The following is a 19,292-nucleotide window of genomic DNA, read 5'->3' as shown; positions in this document are numbered from 1 at the left end:
CCACCTTAAATGGAGGAACAAGAGAGCAGATTTTTGTTACAATTGTCTCTCTCTGCATCTCTTTTCACAACCTGTTACCAAGCACCTACTGCTAAACTAACTCTGTACAAGGCTTCGAGCTTTGACAGTTAAACTCTGATATCAACAGAGCTCCCAGAAATGTTTCAAAGTAGAAATCATAATATATTCATAGGATTTCTCCACAGCATTTTATCACATTTCGTTTTCATTCCACCAGGATACATCTGGGGGATCAAGGCTGAGGGAGAAACATCTGAACTATCACTGGAAAAAGCTGAGGAGCAGGTGCAGGAACTGAGGAGTCAAGATGGAGAAAAGAGACAAGAGGAGAGACAAACTCACACCAGTGACAAACCTCATATATGCTTGGAGTGTGGAAAGAGCTTCAGGTGGAGTAGCCACCTTACTGTACATCAAAGATGTCACACAGGGGACAAACCTTATACATGCTTGGAGTGTGGAAAGAGCTTCAGTCACAGAAGCACCCTTAGTAAACATGAAAGAACTCACACAGGGGACAAACCTTATAAATGCTTGGAGTGTGGAAAGAGCTTCATTCAGAGTAGCACCCTTACTTCACATCAAAGAACTCACACAGGAGACAAACCTTATAAATGCTTGCAGTGTGGAAAGAGTTTCAGTCGGAGTGGCACCCTTAGTATACATGAAAGAACTCATACAGGGGAGAAACCGTATCAATGCTTTGAGTGTGGAAAGAGCTTCAGTGACAGTAGCACCCTTCTGGTGCATCAAAGCACTCACACAGGGGACAAACCTTATACATGTTTAGAGTGTGGAAAGAGCTTCACGTGGAATAGCGCCTTTAGTCAACATCGAAGAAGTCACACGGGGACAAAACTTATACATGCTTAGAGTGTGGAAAGAGATTCAGTTGCAGTGGCACCCTTACATCGCATCAAAGATGTCACACAGGAGACAAACCTTATAAATGCTTGGAGTGTGGAAAGAGCTTCAGTCAGAATAGCAACCTTACTTCGCATCAAAGATGTCACACAGGGGACAAACCTTACACATGCTTGCAGTGTGGAAAGAGCTTCAGTCACAGTGGCCACCTTACTTCGCATCAAAGAGCTCACACAGGGGACAAACCTTATAAATGCTTGGAGTGTGGAAAGAGGTTCAGTCGGAGTAGCCACCTTACTTCGCATCACAGAACTCACACGGGACAACCCTTATAAATGCTTGGAGTGGGGAAAGAGCTTCAGGTGGCATAGCGCCTTTACTTCTCATCACAAAACTCATACAGGGACAATCCTTATAAATACTTTGAATATGGAAGACGTTCAGTCAAAGTACCACCCTTACTTTGCATCACAGAACTCACACAGGGGACAAAGTTTATAAATGCTTTGAGTGTGGAAAAAGCTTCAGTGAAAGATGCATCCTTACGGTGCATCAAAGAATCACACAGGGGACAAACCTCATGAATGCTTGAAGTGTGGAAAGAGCTTCAGTGAAAGATGCATCCTTACGGTGCATCAAAGAATCACACAGGGGGCAAACCTCATGAATGCTTGGAGTGTGGAAAAAGCTTCAGTGAAAGATGCATCCTTACGGTGCATCAAAGAATCACTCAGGGGACAAACCTCATGAATGCTTGGAGTGTGGAAAGTGCTTCAGTGAGAGATGTGCCTTTATGGTGCATCAAATAATTCACACGGGATAAACCTTATAAATGCTTTGAGTGTGGAAAAAGCTTCAGGTCCCTTACGGTTACTCTCTGCTTGCTGTTGTGCTGCTTTAAAAGAAATTAAGCATACAGCACACACAACCAACAAGGGTTACGGGCCCAGCAAACTAAGTTGAATGCAAGTTGTAGCTGAAGCTAAAAGTGCTTGTGTGTAATTTACAAGAGAGACTTTAAGTTAGAAGAAACAGCAGAACAAAGGTGAAATGATGGCTGATGTGTCGATGCTTGAGAGACGCATTCCAAGGCTTGAGAAAGATAACTACTATCTTTGGACTCTAAGGTTCACAGCCCTCCTGGATGGAGAAGAATTAAATGGAATCCTAACTGATCCTGAACCCTTGGCTGAGGATGCAAACACAATGGCTTCATGGAGACCTAAGCATGCAAGAGTAAAATCTCTGCTCATTTCTGCTCTATCAGACAAAGCATTAAATCTCTGTGTTGGGTGTGACAGTGTAAAGGAAATGAATGACAAACTTGGAGGATTCTATAACAGGAAGATGAAAAGCCACATTATGTCCTTTACAAAGTTATTTTCTCTGAAAGAAACTGCTGAGAGAGGCAGTCTGAATAAATACATAGAAAAGTTTTCAGAACTTTTGGCTAAATTGGAAATATGTGGCAGAGTTCTGGATCAGGGCGGTTGACACGATCGCTCCCATGCGCCCACTCCTATGTAGAGCTCATATAGCTCCATGGTATACCGTGGAGCTGAGAGTGATGAAGCAAGAGAGGAGGAGGCTTGAGTGCAGATGGAGGCGAACTCCTGACGAATGCAATTATGCCTTGGTGAGTGCCTCTTCTAAGCGGTATATAGTAGCGGTGAGGGCAGCGAAAAAGAGATTTTTGCTGCCACAATTAAGGCATCACTCTCCCGCCCGGCGGAGCTTTTTAAAATCGTACGAGGGCTTTTACATTCTGGTCCTCGGGACATCATAGATTCATCTGTAGCCCGCTGTGATGAGTTCGCGAGGCACTTCCAGGATAAGATCGCATGCATTCGCCGGGACTTAGACTCCAATATTATGGCAGTGGGATCTAATGAAGCATCCAGAACACGGTCTTGTCCTTGTTTATTGGATGAGTTTCAGTCTGTACAGCTTGAGGATGTTGACAAGATCCTTGGACTGGTGCGGGCGACCACATCTGTGCTGGACCCTTGCCCCTCTTGGCTGGTGAAAGCTGGCAGGACCGGAACCGCTGGCTGGGCCAAGGAGATAATAAACGCCTCTTTGAGGGAGGGAGTGGTCCCTGACTGCCTAAAAGAGGCGGTAGTGAGACCGCTCCTGAAGAAACCCTCTTTGGACCCAGATAACCTGAACAATTATAGACCTGTGGCGAATGTTCCGTTCCTGGGCAAGGTGCTGGAACGGGAGGTTGCCGGCCAGCTCCAGGGGCTCTTGGATGACTCTGATTATCTTGATCCATTTCAATCCGGTTTAAGCCCAGTTTTGGCACCAAAACAGCCTTGGTCGCCCTGTAGGATGACCTTTGTCGGGAGAGGGACGGGGGAGTGTGACTCTGTTGATTCTCCTTGATCTCTCAGCTGCTTTTGATACCATCGACCATGGTATCCTTCTGGGAAGACTCACGGAGTTGGGAGTTGGGGGTACTGCTTGGCAGTGGCTCCGCTCCTACTTGGTGGGTCGCCACCAGAATGTAGTGCTTGGGGAACATTGCTCGATGCCCTGGACTCTCCATTGTGGAGTCCTGCAGGGATCGGTACTGTCCCCCATGCTTTTCAACATCTACATGAAGCCGCTGGGTGCGGTTATCAGGAGTTTTGGGGTGCGTTGTCATCAGTACGCTGATGACATGCAGCTCTATTTCTCCTTTTCATCCTCTTCAGGTGAGGCTGTTAACATGCTAAACCGTTGCCTGGCCGCGATAATGGACTGGATGGGAGCTAACAGACTGAAGCTCAATCCAGACAAGACCAAGACGCTGTTGGTGAGTGCCTTCTCTGCCCAGATGGAGGATGTTCATCCTGTTCTTGTTGGGGTTACACTCCCCTTGAAGGAACAGGTGCATAGCTTGGGAGTTCTTTTTGATCCTTCCTTGTCACTTGAGGCCCAGGTGGCCTCGGTGGCACGGAATGCTTTTTACCATCTTCGCTTGGTAGCCCAGCTACGTCCCTATCTGGACAGTGATGATCTCGCCTCAGTTGTTCATGCTCTGGTAACTTCTAGACTGGACTACTGCAATGCGCCCTATGTTGGGCTGCCCTTGAAGACTGTTCAGAAACTACAACTAGTCCAGAATGCAGCGGCCAGACTGCTGACGCGGACCAGAAGTTCCGCTCATATAACACCTGTTCTGGCCCGTCTGCACTGGCTTCTTATTTGTTTCCAGGCTAGATTCAAAGTGCTGGTTTTGACCTATAAAGCCCTACACGGCATGGGACCGCAATACCTGGTGGAACGCCTCTCCCAATATGAACCTACCCGGACACTGCGCTCAACATCTAAGGCCCTCCTCCAGGTGCCATCCCATCGAGAAGCTCGGAGGGTGGTGACTAGAACCAGGGCCTTTTCTGTGGTGGCCCCCAAACTGTGGAACAGTCCCCCGATGAGGTGCGCCTGGCGCCAACGCTACTATCTTTTCGGCGCCAGGTGAAAACCTTTTTATACTCCCAGGCATTTCAAAGTGTGTTTTAATAGCATTTTCATTATTATTTTGTATTCTGGATGTTGTTTGGTTTCTTTGTTATTTGTTTGTTTTGTTTTTTGATTTATTGTATTTATACATTCCTTGTTTTTATCTTTTTGTACACCGCCCAGAGAGCCTTCGGGCTTAGGGCGGTATATAAATAAAATCAAATAAATAAATAAATCATGAATTGGAGAAAAGATTGCTTTTGAGCTCTCTTAATCAGGATCATAAATTAATTTCCTGTGTGCTACGAAGTTCTGACCAAAGTCTGAGTCAGCTTATATCGTATTTGCAAGAGTAGGACTTTAGAGAATGGCAGGAAGAAATAGGTCTGTCTCAAGAAGGAAACCTTTCTAGAGGCAGACATAAAAAGGACAACAGAATGAGTCATCACCCCAATCCACAAAAGGGCAAAGACAGACACAATGTTTTAAATGTGGCTCTCCAAAACATTTACAAAGACAATTTAATAAGTGTTATAAAAAGGTGAACTTCATATGAGTGGATAATCTTGCCATGTTCTAGATGAAGGAGGAATAAGTTGCACTGCAAAAGTGAAAAATTGACTTTTAATTTTAGAATACATTGAAACTATGCATGCAAATGCGGTCAAGGAAACCAGTAATGCTGAATGCTTGCATATTTGGCATAGAAGGATGGGACATGCCAGCTTAGCTAGAGTAACTAGGTTCAGCCCACGAGATTCCTCTTGTCTCACAGATTGCAATGTCTGACTTTGCCCAACGCCTTCGTGAGAGAGTCTGCAGTCATGTCTTCTGTTGGACAATACTGCAATTTGAATAGTCATCTGCGGTAGGTGGGTGCTTCACATCTATGTACTTGGTGCATGAACTCACCCCTTCTGACTCCAAGAGTCTGTTGTGTCCTTGCTTGCTTCCCAGTCCCTTTTGGTTGGTGAGCTGGTTCTTCAGCACAGGTATCCCACCGCTACCACCACATCTGGCTTGGTAACAGTACTCATATGCAGGCTTTTCTTTAGCATTTGGCTTCTTCTTGAATTTCCTCTTGTAGCCTGCAGCTTTCCTTCCTTGAGGAAGCTTGGTTTGTGTCCAAGTTTTACTTTGGTGTAGAGATTCCAGCTCTTCCTTGGCTGGCTGCCTCCACCTCTCAGCTTTGGCTTTGGGTAAGGCTTCTATCTCTTTCCGAGTCTCTGTTTCTGGAAGTTCATCTCTTACAAGCTAACTGTCTGGTGGTACACCTCTGTTGGTGCATTCAGAGCATCTGGGTGCTGGCACTGCGGCTGCCCCTTCTGGCTCTGATGCCTCTTCTGGCTCAGTTGCCTCTTCTGGCTCAGACTCCTCCCCTTCCTCTGCAGGTATATTGTTATACCTTCTGTGGTGGAAGAGTAGCTCAGCTTCTTCTTCCATGTCGCTGTCATCTGTTTGGTGTGGCACCCCTACTGGTCAGTGCGCACTCTTTCTTTCATCAAAATGTATAGCTCTGCATACATCAACTTTACCAGTTTTGGGATCTATTACTCTGTATCCCTTCTGCGTTGGAGAATACCCAATAAATATTACTTCCCTGGCAGTGTTCTGCCCCGCTTGCACTGGCTGCCTGTATGTTTCCGAGCTCGATTCAAGGTGCTGGCTTTAACCTATAAAGCCTTACATGGCTTAGGACCACAATACCTGATGAAACGCCACTCCCGACACAAACCCACCTGTACACTACTCTGAACATCCAACACCCTCCTCTGGGTGCCTACTCCAAGGGAAGCTCACAGGCTGGCAACAAGGGAGAGGGCCTTCTCAGTGGTAGCCCCCAAATTATAGAATGATCTCCCTGACGAGGTGCACCTCACTGTTATCTTTTTGGCACCAGGTCAAGGCTTTCCTCTTCTCCCAGGCATTTTAGCATGCGTTTTTAAATTTTGTAAATTGTGTTTTTAATTTTTTTTTTAAGTGTTTTTAAATTTGTATATTTGTCAGGATTGACTTGCAGGCCGTTCATTTCCCTTTCATTCCCTCACAACAGTTAACAGTCGGTCAGGTTGCATGGAGGAGCCACAATTCTAAAGGAAAGATCTGTAGCTGATGGCACAGTTTGCTTTTTCCAGTTTTCAGGTCTACTTTTCTGTTGATGGTTGGTGCTTATTGTCTGCATGGGTATCAACGATGGAAGGCAGTCAGTCAGAGCATCACAGGTAAAGGCCATCAAGCCTATCCTAACAAGAAGCTAACAGAGCGGCTAACATGTTTATTAACATGCAATAAAATGATGAAGGCATCAGAAGGAGGCAAGAAGAGCCCCCCCAAATATAGGAAGAGCGGAGAATCACATAAAAATCTGAATTTTGCCCCTTTACTTAACAAGTGCCTGAATGGGACATTTGCCGGACTCCCCTGCCTGGTCACCGATGCTGCTGCCTCACATCGGAGCCCCATTGGACCCCCGCAGGAGGGGAGGTGCTTAGGCAGGAGTTTCTTCCGGGGCTGAGAAGAGTAAGTCCCACTCCGGAGTCAGCTGCGGGGTAGAGAAGGAGAAGCAGAAAGTATCGGAGGCTCCTGCGCATTGGACTCGGGGGTCCTGCTGGGGATTGTGGAGGTACCTAGAATTAGGAGTGAGCAGTGAAGTGGCCAAGTTTGCTGACGACACTAAATTGTTCAGGGTTGTTAAAACAAAAAGGGATTGCAAAGAGCTCCAAAAAGACCTCTCCAAACTGAGTGAATGGGCAGAAAAATGGCAAATGCAATTCAATATAAACAAGTGTAAAATTATGCATATTGGAGCAAACAATCTTAATTTCACATATACGCTCATGGGGTCTGAACTGGCGGTGACCGACCAGGAGAGAGACCTCGGGGTTGTAGTGGACAGCACGATGAAAATGTCGACCCAGTGTGCGGCAGCTGTGAAAAAGGCAAATCCCATGCTAGCAATAATTAGGAAAGGTATTGAAAATAAAACAGACGATATCATAATGCCGTTGTATAAATCTATGGTGCGGCCGCATTTGGAATACTGTGTACAATTCTGGTCGCCTCATCTCAAAAAGGATATTCTAGAGTTGGAAAAGGTTCAGAAGAGGGCAACCAGAATGATCAAGGGGATGGAGCGACTCCCTTACGAGGAAAGGTTGCAGCATTTGGGGCTTTTTAGTTTAGAGAAAAGGCGGGTCAGAGGAGACATGATAGAAGTGTATAAAATTATGCATGGCCTTGAGAAAGTGGATAGAGAAAAGTTCTTCTCCCTCTCTCATAATACTAGAACTCGTGGACATTCAAAGAAGCTGAATGTTGGAAGATTCAGGACAGACAAAAGGAAGTACTTCTTTACTCAGCGCATAGTTCAACTATGGAATTTGCTCCCACAAGATGCAGTAATGGCCACCAGCTTGGACGGCTTTAAAAGAAGATTAGACAAATTCATGGAGGACAGGGCTATCAATGGCTACTAGCCATGATGGCTGTGCTCTGCCACCCTAGTCAGAGGCAGCATGCTTCTGAAAACCAGTTGCTGGAAGCCTCAGGAGGGGAGAGTGTTCTTGCACTCGGGTCCTGCTTGCGGGCTTCCCCCAGGCACCTGGTTGGCCACTGTGAGAACAGGATGCTGGACTAGATGGGCCACTGGCCTGATCCAGCAGGCTCTTCTTATGTTCTTATGTTCTTATGTTCTTACTGGTCTCCCCTGCGGAGGTGCTGGGCGTGGAGGAGCCTCCATGTGAGCAGAGATGCTATGTTGGAGGGAAGGAAGAGAAAAGCCCTTCCAGAGACCCCCAAAACATCACTGGAGCAGCAGTAAAGGGGTCCTGCTGGGGATGGCGGGGGAGAAGGGGGCAGCGTCCTCCTCCCACTCAGAAACAGCAGCTGGGGCTTTTGGGGGTTATTTCTTTATTTGCTCATTAACTGCAATTAATTTATATCTTGCCATTCAGGATAGAAATCCTCCCAAGGCGACTGACAAATAACCCCCAATATTGCCCATTAAAAAGCCCCCAGGACCCCCCCCAAGGACCAGCCAGCAGAGGGCAGAGCGATCCCTCCCTTCATGGCCAAAGGGTCCCACAAAGAGATGCCCTATAACAAATTAGTAACTCCATAAAATGAATCACTATCATCTTCCAGCAGCATCAACATCTTCCTGGAACCCCCCCCCCAGCAATGGCTGCCCAGGGTCTGCGACAGAGAAGGACCCTCCTTCCCAGAGATGCTGGGGGGGCTCTGAACCACGGGCCCTTTGCATTCAGAGCAGGTGCTACCATCACTGAGTGAGGGCCCTGCAGACTCTCATTCCTGCCCAAAGCACCTGGCCCTCTCTCTCTGGGCTGCCCCATGCCTTCCTCCAGACCTCCACGGTGCACTAAAAGTGTGGAGTGTCATTTATCAACGGCAACACTCTTGACCCCCACCCACCCAGCCTTATTCACAGCCATCAACCGGAGACTTAGAGCCCCCCTTTACTTAGGAGCTGCCCTGAAAAAGAGAGAGTCCCTTTTGTTCCTGTTTCAGTCCTGGAAGGAACCTCAAAGGTCATTCAGTCCAACCCCCACAAAGTGCTGGGGGTGATCCAGCCTCCACCTAAAATCCTGTAAATGAAGGGAACCTACCCATGTCTGAGGCAGTCTTTGTTCCTTCCAGGCATGGAGCCAGCCTAAAAGTTCAAGGGGGCACAAAGAAAAGAAGAGGAGCCAGAATTTTTTTCTGTAATAAATTTAATTCTTTATTTTTTGGAAAAATATTTAGGGAGGCCTGAAATGTTTTAGGAGATCAGGGGCCCCCTGCCCCTCCTCCCTATGGGCCTGATCCCCCCATCAAAGGGTTCCTCTTGACCTATCTCTGGGGAAGCCTTGAAGTTCCCCGGAATTCTCCTGTGGGTTCGGAGTGAACCCAAAGGAGTGGGGGGAAGCCAGGCCAGATGCTGCTGCCCCTCCAAATCTGCAGGGGGGATTTGAGCAGAATGGCCTTTGCTGGAACTGGAGTGTGTCCTGCTTGGGGAATTGGGGGCTGTGGGGTTCAAAACCAGACGCAGCCACTGCTTCTCACTCTGGCCTATGTTGTCGCATCCCCTCTCCAATATTGATATATTTTAACATTAATACCCCCCACTTTCGTCCCAAGAGCGTAAGGGGGTGTACATGGGTCTGCCCCTCCCCCATTTTGTCATCACAACAACACTCTGAGGTAGGTTAGTCTGAAAGGCGGTGACTGCCCTCAAGACCACTTAGTGTGGGGGATTTGAACTGAGAATTCCCAGGTCACAGTTCAGCTCCCTAACCATTATGCCACACTGTCTCCCCGTGGAGGGAATGGAGTGTAGGTTGATTTTCTTAAGTGGTTGAAAACTAACATGTAAAAGAAGACCCGAGTTAGAAAGAGCTTTCCTCTAAATATCAACATGCCCAAAGTCACAGAGCAAGATGTAAGAAGCCTAGAGATGAATGTAGCAGCAGAAGAAATAAGAAACACAGTTCAGGCACTGGGAAATGAAAAAAGCTCCTGGTCCAGATGGATTAACGAGGGAATTCTAAAATATTTGCAGAAATATTAACACCGCACTACTTAATAATGATAAACTAATCTATTCAGCAAAGAAAACGACCAGCATCACAGTCAGAAGCTATAATCAAAGTTATTCCAAAACCAGGGAAAGACCCTAGCTTGCCCGAGTCGGATCAGCCAATGTCGCTTTTGAATCAAGATGCAAAAATTTGGACTTCCATTATAGTAAAAATGCTTAATGTAATACCAAATTATATTAAACCAGACCAAACAGGATTCAAAACAGGAAATTACAGCACAGTGTCAAAAAATTAGTTGATTACATATGTTAGGTCCAAACCCAACACGCGAGGGAGGGCTGCGGAGATGAGTGCATAAACCCACTATCAGAGATCACGAAACATAGACACAATTCCTTTGCAAAGGGGAACCCAATACTTACAAGCCAAAAGCCTTTCAGCATGGGAGCCCTGTTTATTGTTAGAGCAGAGAATATATAGTTTTTCCCGGAGGTTACAACATTGGGGAGCAGCGTCATAAATTGTAAAGAAACACTTAATTGTCACTATAACATAAAGATATGTAAAAAGGAGGCAAAGGGGTGTAGAGGAAGAACATAAGTAGAAACATAAGAATATCTTTCAGACTCTGGGTTTACATATTTCACACGTCCTTGAGATAAGCACTATGCAACTCGAGAACAAAGAGAGATATAGAGGAGGTGCTTCTAGCTGCAACCAGGCGCCCCTCAAGTGGCGACAGATTCATATTGCTAAGCTTACATATCAAAAGGCCTGCATGGCAAGGATGTTGGGGCAGTGGGGAAGTTTTAACATTTCTATACATGTTATGATTTGCAACTATACGTGAGGTAATAAACTTCAGTGGGATACAAGTGTCAAGGATGTGAGGGAAGGGAAGGTTTCCAGCTTAAACCGGCTTTTATTCACTGAGCCACTGGAATGTGAAAGGTCAGGTCACCAGGAAGTAAACTGTTGTTTTTGTATTAAAAGTCAATCAAAGGCCACCTTGGTTCTGATCATGACACCATCTGTGTTAACCTGAACAAAGAATAAGGCAAAGCTGTAATGCTTAAGGCATTTCTAAATTTTAACCTAACACATAAAATTAAGTAAAACGTCGAATTAAGGAAGCATATTAGAAGACTCTTCTCAGTGGCTAACACACTCTCCTTTCATGCCGATTGGCTCATAGGATGCTGGAAACATAGGGGCCCTGCTGGGATCCTACTCCCCCAAAAGTAAGGGATCTAAGACCCCCAAGTCCCTGGATGACTACACCCCTGCTCTTTTCATACCCCTCCCCTCAAGGTTTCTGTAACATGATGTGTTTGTAACACAAGTTGTATCAGAGAAATCAGCATTCTTTTCTAGTGTTTTGTAGTTTGGTTACCTTCATAGTTATTGCTCTGTTAGCGAGCGCTTATTGTAGGCAAATATAAAAACCGTAATATATATATTTTTTATAAAAGAAAAAGCTTTTCTCTCTCCCCCCCAGTCCAGGATCGCTCACTGGATCCCGATGGGCTCACTTGCTCAAAAAGAAGCTTTTTGGGGGGGCAAAGAGCCTGGCCCCGCAGGCCCCTTCCTCTGCCTTGCTGGGGAGGACAACAGGAGGCTGCGGTGGCGGGCGGTGGGGGGATATGGCAGAGTGCGTGTGGGTGGGGTAAGGTGTCCCCCGATGGAAGGACCCTCCCCTCCTCTCTTTGTCCCCCACAGAGCATTTCCTCTTCCAGTCGAAGGGCGAGTGCCACTTCTTCCTTGCCACTGCCGCCAATGGGATGCAGCAGCACATCCGCTACCTGCACCGGTGGTTCTGGGGCAGGCAGGAGCAGGGGAGGAGAGGGGAGGACCCCCAGGGGCAGGAGGGCGGTGGAAGGATGAGTGGAGGGGGGCTGCAGTGGGAAGGAAGGGGAGCGGGGGAAGCCGGGGGAGCCCCAGTTGCTTTGCTTTCCTGCCAGGCTTCCTGGGCCAGAAGATCCCAACCCCAAAGTGGCAGCACATCACTTGTGGGCATCTCTCCTTACAGACACACCAGACACTGAACTCGCAGGGAAGGGTTACTTCTGAGTAACTTTATAGGATCAGGATTGTGCTGCTGCAGGGTGCCAAAATTAAGCCAACAGTGGCAGCGCAGCATCTTCAGACCAAACTCCAGGCCCTGCATCCCCAGATGACCCCAAGTGACAGGTGGGGGAGCAGCCAACAGACCCCCTCAGGGTAGCCCCTGAGCCAGCATGGGCCTTCTGGGCGTGGCCCTGTTCACCTTCACACCCCTTCTTAATTTTTTAAACAATCACATTTTGTACTCCTGGAGGTGGCTGGCTAGCCAGGAATTCATTCATTCATTCATATCCCACCCTTCCTCCCAACAGGAGCCCAGGGCTGCAAACAAAAGCACTAAAAACACTGTAAAACATCATAAAACAGAATTTAGAATGCTTTAAAATTAAAACAAAACATCTTTAAAAACATTTTTAAAAGCTTTAAAAACATCTATTTTATTTTTTAAAAAGGGTTAAAAACATATTAAAAAGCCATTCCAATACAGACGCAGACTGGGATAGGTCTCTACTTAAAAGGCTTGTTGAAAGAGGAAGGTCTTCAATAGGCGCCAAAAAGATAACAGAGGTGGCACCTGTCTAATATTTAAGGGGAGGGAGTTCCACAGGGTAGGTGCCACCACACTAAAGGTCCGTTTCCTATATTGTGCAGAGCGGACCTCCTGATAAGATGGTATCTGCAGGAGGCCCTCACCTCCACAGCACAGTCATTGACTGGGTATATAAAGGCTCTTCTCTCCCAGTGACTACAGAATCAACATCTCGCACCACTCGGGCCTTCTTTCCTGGGCCACACTTGGGCCTAGATAGGATGCCTGAGGCTGCGATGAGGTACCAGAAAATAGGTCTTCAGGTGTCTTAAAGACTAACACATTTATTATTACAGAAACTTTCATGGATTACAAAAAATACGCTGAGCATGTGCAGTTTTGTATTTTAAAGTCTCTTCTCATTGATTTACCGCACGTCCCAACTTGGGCCAGTCACCAATTCTCAGCCTAGCCTACCTTGCATGGCTGCAGTGAAGATATAGGAGGAATAAAATGGGTCAGAAGGGGAACTTAGTGGTTCTTTCAGAGGCATCGCATTTTCACTTTTTCCACACTTCAAGCATGTGTAAGGTTTGTCCCATGTGAGTTCTTTGATGCGAAGTAAGGTGGCCACTCTGACTGAAGCTCTTTCCACACTCAAAGCATTTATAAGGTTTGTTCCCTGTATGAGTTTTGTGATGCGAAGTAAGGTGGCTACTCTTACTGAAGCTCTTTCCACACTCCAAGCATATATAAGGTTTGTCTCCTGTGTGAGTTCTTTGATGCGAAGTAAGGTGGCTACTCTGACTGAAGCTCTTTCCACACTCAAAGCATTTATAAGGTTTGTCCCCCGTGTGGGTTCTTTGATGTGAAGTAAGGTGGCCACTCTGACTGAAGCTCTTTCCACACTCAAGGCATTTATAAGGTTTGTCCCCTGTGTGAATTCTTTGATGCACCATAAGGGAGCATCTCTTACTGAAGCTCTTTCCACACTGGAAGCATTTATACAGTTTGTCCCCTGTGTGACATCTTTGATGCGAACTAACATGGCCACTCTGACTGAAGCTCTTTCCACACTCCAAGCATGTATAAGGTTTGTCTCCTGTGTGAGTTCTTTGATGTTTACTAAGGGTGCTACTCTGACTGAAGCTCTTTCCACACTCCAAGCATTTATAAGGTTTGTCTCCTGTGTGAGTTCTTTGATGTTTACTGAGGTTGCTACTCCCACTGAAGGTCTTTCCACACTCGCAACATTTATAAGGTTTGTCCCCTGTATGAGTTTTGTGATGCAAGATAAGGGTGCTACCCCACCTGAAGCTCTTTCCACACTCGAAGCATGTATAAGATTTGTCCCCTGTATGAGTTCTCTGATGTGAAGTAAGGTAGCCACTCTGACTGAAGCTCTTTCCACACTCCAAGCACTGATAAGGTTTGTCCCCTGTGTGAGTTCTTTCATGTTTACTAAGGGAGCTACTCTGACTGAAGCTCTTTCCACACTCCAAGCATTGATAAGGTTTGTCCCCTGTGTGACATCTTTGATGCAGAGAAAGGTAGCTACTCCAACTGAAGCTCTTTCCACACTCCAAGCATTGATAAGGTTTGTCCCCTGTGTGAGTTCTTTGATGCGAAGTAAGGGTGCTACTCTGACTGAAGCTCTTCCCACACTCCAAGCATTGATAAGGTTTGTCCCCTGTGTGACATCTTTGATGCACAGTAAGGTGGCTACTCCGACTGAAGCTCTTTCCACACTCCAAGCACTGATAAGGTTTGTCCCCTGTGTGAGTTCTTTCATGTTTACTAAGGGAGCTACTCTGACTGAAGCTCTTTCCACACTCGAAGCATTTATGAGGTTTGTCCCCTGTGTGAGTTCTTTGATGTATTGTAAGGGCACTACTCCACCTGAAGCTCTTTCCACACTCGAAGCATTTATAAGGTTTGTCTCCTGTATGAGTTCTTTGATGCGAAGTAAGGTGGCTACTCTGACTGAAGCTCTTTCCACACTCCAAGCATTTATGAGGTTTGTCCCCTGTGTGAGTTTTGTGATGCAAAGTAAGGGTGCCGCTCTGACTGAAGCTCTTTCCACACTCCAAGCATTCATAAGGTTTGTCCCCTGTGTGAGTTCTTTGATGTATTGTAAGGGCATTACTCCACCTGAAGCTCTTTCCACACTCCAAGCATTGATATGGTTTGTCCCCTGTGGGAGTCTGTCTCTCCTCTTGTCTCTTTGCTCCATCTTGACTCCTCAGTTTCTGGTCCTGCATCTGCTCCTCAGCTTTTTCCAGTGATACTTCAGATGGTTCTCCCTCAGCCTTGATCCCCCAGATGTATCCTGATGGAATGAAAAATAAAGGTGATAAAATGCTGTGGAGAAATCCTGTGAATATATTATGATTTCAACTTTGAAAACCTATTTCTGAGAGCTCTGTTGATATCAGAGTTAACTGTCAAAGCTCGAGGCCTTGTACAGCGTTATTTTAGCAGTAGGTGCTTGGTAACAGGTTGTGAAAAGAGACGCAGAGAGAGTAAGGTTGCCATATTCCAATCCCACAAATCCGGGAGGCTGATTTGCATATTATGCAAATTATAAATTAATTGCATAATTTGCATATTTTCCAGACCATGTCCTAATTAGGCAAATTAATCGTATTAATTTGTATTTTGTTGTTTTGTTTTTGTGCCTAGCAATTACCACCAAAAATTGGGCGAGGATGTGAAGATTTTAAAAAAAATCCTTCGTTTTCAACCTTAAAGACTTATTACGGAATATTTACTTATTAAGAGGATTTATATCCTGCCTTTCCACTGTTAAAAACGGAATTCCGGGCAGCTTACATAGTAAAAACAATCAAAATGTACAATCAATGTAAAAATGTAATAAAAACACAACAAACATAAAACAAGTCAATGCAGCAGTATAAAAATTGTACAAATTTTAACACAGATAGAAATCAAGATTTCAATATTATCAGCTCTGCCAATCATCTTATCTGAAGGGCGCATGTCTGAACATGTAAGAAGTGTCTTTAGTACACCGATTCTCACATATCCAATCAGAGAGAGGGGAAATGCAGCCTTCTATGATAAAGACTGGAACATGATGGAGACCTGAGTGCTGGCACCTCTTTTGTTAAAAAGAAAATAAAAATGCAGGGAATTCTAGAGACCTGGCATGCTGTGGCAGCATTACAGGGTAGCTGTTCCATTGCTGTTAGTTTTATGCAAGGGAAGGTTAAACCCCCAATGCATTGAATATATGCAGAGAGAGAGAGAGGGAACACCTCCTGTGTGTATGTATATATAATATACACACTGTGCATGTATGCATGCAGACACACACACACATCCATCCCTGGGGAGTTGGAAGTAGGGTGATCTTTGGTGGGGAGATGCCTGCCAGTCATTTTGAAGAAGGGTATGCATCAAAAATTACTTTTTAGCCTTTTCTGAATTGCTGAACAGAAGCTCTGTCAGGCAACAGGGTGAGTGAGGCAGCATTCCAATGCAACTTCACTTAGGAGTAAGCACCATTTAACAAGGTGGGTACAGGGCTGAACAATGCCAATGCTGGTATCACTGCCTTTTCTACAGAGAGGTTTGCTTTTATATCTTGCATCTGTTCACGGGAGGGAGTGTTTAGTGGAATCAAACCCTTGTATTCCATCCTCCAGGCAGACCCTCCCATTGCACTCACCACTTAAGACACACATCCTGAGAAATGCAACTGAGATGAAAGCGGCTTCTCCTTGCTGACGCAACCAGAAAGTGTATGGCTAAGGGGTGGAGCAGCTGCATGTGTTGATCAAGTGGGCATGTGCAGTTTTCTAACCTGCTAGATTCTGCAGATGCAGCAGGCAAGCAGACTAAAATTCTTCATTTTTCCAGGACAACAGTGGTGTCCCTCATTGGCTAAGAACAATGGAAGGCGGGAATTTGGATTGCCAGGTCAAAAGCATCCCAAACCCTGAGATTTCAGGGGCTGGCCCTAGCGATGTCACAGGGGCAGGCCCGAGTGCTGTCATTAAGCATGACATATTAGGCATCAATCACAGTTGCTGGAAGCATACAATTATATTTTTTTTCTCTGATTGGCAATTAAGCTAGAAATCCTAGCTAGAAAGAAGATGGAGCCCGGGTAGGGAACATTTAATCTAGCCTATTTGCTTTCGGCAAGAAGGGTTTAAGTGCCCTCAGGCCAGGCCAGTCACCAGAAGGCCACTGTAGGGAGAAAGGAGCCTTAGGACAGTTTCGTTGACAGGTTGCTGCATTGTCTATTGCTTAATTGCACTGTTGTAATGTGTTTCATTTATTTTAAGTGGATGTTAAATGTTTTAATCTTACAAATGGTTCAATCTTATTTTAATGTAGAATTTTGAATGTTTCAATCATAAGGATTTATGTTTGTTGTAAGCCGCCCTGCGTTCCACTTGGAAAAAAGGCGGGGTATAAATAAAGATAATAATAATAATAATAATAATAGTGTTGTGGAGATGTTAGATGGGAGCATTCGGGAGTAAAGATGGATGCCCCCGAAGGCTGCAATTCTAAACACACTTACTAAGGGACTAAGCCCCATAGAACTCAACAGGACTGACTTCTAAGTAGATATAGTTTGGACTGTGCTGCTCGTAAACCTTGACTAGGGATCCTCTGCAAAGACATCCATATCCAAGCAGGGTTGGCAACCCCCTGCCTGGAACGCCCTGACCGTATCTTTTAATGTGGCTGCTCCAAACGTCTTTACAGATTTGACCCTTCACTTCAGAAAGAGGTCTGAGAAATGAGTAAGAGTAAGAAGATTCTCTGCCCTTTGTGTCTCCCCTGTGGGCTGCTATAAACTCACTTTGACAGCAAACCCAATTCCAGTGAGGAATAATGGGCAGAGAGAAAACACACATGTTTTGGTCTACCTTCACAGAGCAGCTTGGGAACAACAACTGCAGCCACACTTTCAAATATGTGAATTCTCTTTTACCAGTATTGGGCAAAAAACAAACTGCCATAAAACCAACAAGGAGCATCATCAATGGGTTTAAGAGGGTTGAGCTGAACACATGGAACCACTGCTGTTGCTTCTATGGCTGTAATGGAGTGAGGTTAAAGATAAGTGAAATGCAAATAGAAAACAACAACACAAAAGAGAGTGATACTTTCCTAAATGCAATACCATGCCAACTACAACAAGATTCCATGAATAAGGCAGAAAACTCAGCATCCCACAACCAGTCAGGATTCATAACCAAAAACCCAAACTAAAAAAACCTGGCAGCCAGTCAGCCTGACCCGGGGACTGCAGTTAGTGCAGAATGCTGCAGCACGATTGCTGACACAAGTGAGATCCTATCAGCACATAATACCTAAACATAAGAACATAAGAAGAGCCTGCTGGATCAGGCCAGTGGCCCATCTAGTCCAGCATCCTGTTCTCACAGTGGCCAACCAGGTGCCTGGGGGAAGCCCGCAAGCAGGACCCGAGTGCAAGAACACTCTCCCCTCCTGAGGCTTCCAGCAGCTGGTTTTCAGAAGCATGCTGCCTCTGACTAGGGTGGCAGAGCACAGCCATCACAGCTAGTAGCCATTGATAGCCCTGTCCTCCATGAATTTGTCTAATCTTCTTTTAAAGCCATCCAAGCTGGTGGCCATTACTGCATCTTGTGGGAGCAAATTCCATAGTTTAACTATGCGCTGAGTAAAGAAGTACTTCCTTTTGTCTGTCCTGAATCTTCCAACATTCAGCTTCTTTGAATGTCCACAAGTTCTAGTATTATGAGAGAGGGAGAAGAACTTTTCTCTATCCACTTTCTCAATGCCATGCATAATTTTATACACTTCTATCATGTCTCCTCTGACCCGCCTTTTCTCTAAACTAAAAAGCCCCAAATGCTGCAACCTTTCCTCGTAAGGGAGTCGCTCCATCCCCTTGATCATTCTGGTTGCCCTCTTCTGAACCTTTTCCAACTCTATAATATCCTTTTTGAGATGAGGCGACCAGAACTGTACACAGTATTCCAAATGCGGCCGCACCATAGATTTATACAACGGCATTATGATATCAGCTGTTTTATTTTCAATACCTTTCCTAATTATCGCTAGCATGGAATTTGCCTTTTTCACAGCTGCCGCACACTGGGTCGACATTTTCATCGTGCTGTCCACTACAACCCGAGGTCTCTCTCCTGGTCGGTCACTGCCAGTTCAGACCCCATGAGCGTATATGTGAAATTAAGATTGTTTGCTCCAATATGCATAATTTTACACTTGTTTATATTGAATTGCATTTGCCATTTTTCTGCCCATTCACTCAGTTTGGAGAGGTCTTTTTGGAGCTCTTCGCAATCCCTTTTTGTTTTAACAACCCTGAACAATTTAGTGTCATCAGCAAACTTGGCCACTTCACTGCTCACTCCTAATTCTAGGTCATTAATGAACAAGTTGAAAAGTACAGGTCCCAATACCGATCCTTGAGGGACTCCATTTTCAACAGCCCTCCATTGGGAGAACTGTCCGTTTATTCCTACTCTCTGCTTTCTGCTTCTTAACCAATTCTTTATCCACAAGAGGACCTCTCCTCTTATTCCATGACTGCTAAGCTTCCTCAGAAGCCTTTGGTGAGGTACCTTGTCAAACGCTTTTTGAAAGTCTAAGTACACTATGTCCACTGGATCACCTCTATCTATATGCTTGTTGACACTCTCAAAGAATTCTAATAGGTTACTGAGACAGGACTTTCCCTTGCAGAAGCCATGCTGGCTCTGCTTCAGCAAGGCTTGTTCTTCTATGTGCTTAGTTAATCTAGCTTTAATAATACTTTCTACCAGTTTTCCAGGGACAGAAGT

General features: G+C 45.5%; 2 protein-coding genes across 4 annotated transcripts in view; one reads left to right on the top strand and one right to left on the bottom strand.

The window, feature by feature from the left end:
* Positions 1-19,292, top strand: part of LOC133381862 (zinc finger protein 239-like) — a 62,157-nt gene that overhangs the window by 18,363 nt on the left and 24,502 nt on the right. The window contains exon 2 of one of the 2 annotated variants that reach the window (XM_061621422.1): positions 239-4,491. The exons of the other annotated variant lie outside the window; for it this stretch is intronic. Within the exon in view, the coding sequence (XP_061477406.1) occupies positions 239-894 (656 nt within the window). The 3' untranslated portion in view covers positions 895-4,491. Of the gene's footprint in view, positions 1-238; positions 4,492-19,292 lie in introns of those variants that run through there. 2 annotated transcript variants of the gene reach the window in all.
* The window catches only part of LOC133381830 (zinc finger protein 420-like), a 43,643-nt gene continuing 34,665 nt past the window's right edge, over positions 10,315-19,292 (bottom strand). For both annotated transcript variants that reach the window (XM_061621336.1, XM_061621337.1), the window contains one exon: positions 10,315-14,788. In XM_061621336.1, the coding sequence (XP_061477320.1) occupies positions 13,020-14,788 (1,769 nt within the window). In that variant the 3' untranslated portion in view covers positions 10,315-13,019. The remainder of the gene's footprint in view (positions 14,789-19,292) is intronic.

The sequence above is a fragment of the Rhineura floridana genome, chromosome 3 (genome assembly GCF_030035675.1).
Source record: "Rhineura floridana isolate rRhiFlo1 chromosome 3, rRhiFlo1.hap2, whole genome shotgun sequence".
Taxonomy (NCBI): Eukaryota; Metazoa; Chordata; class Lepidosauria; order Squamata; family Rhineuridae; genus Rhineura; species Rhineura floridana.
This window is presented reverse-complemented; position numbering and strand designations above follow the sequence as displayed.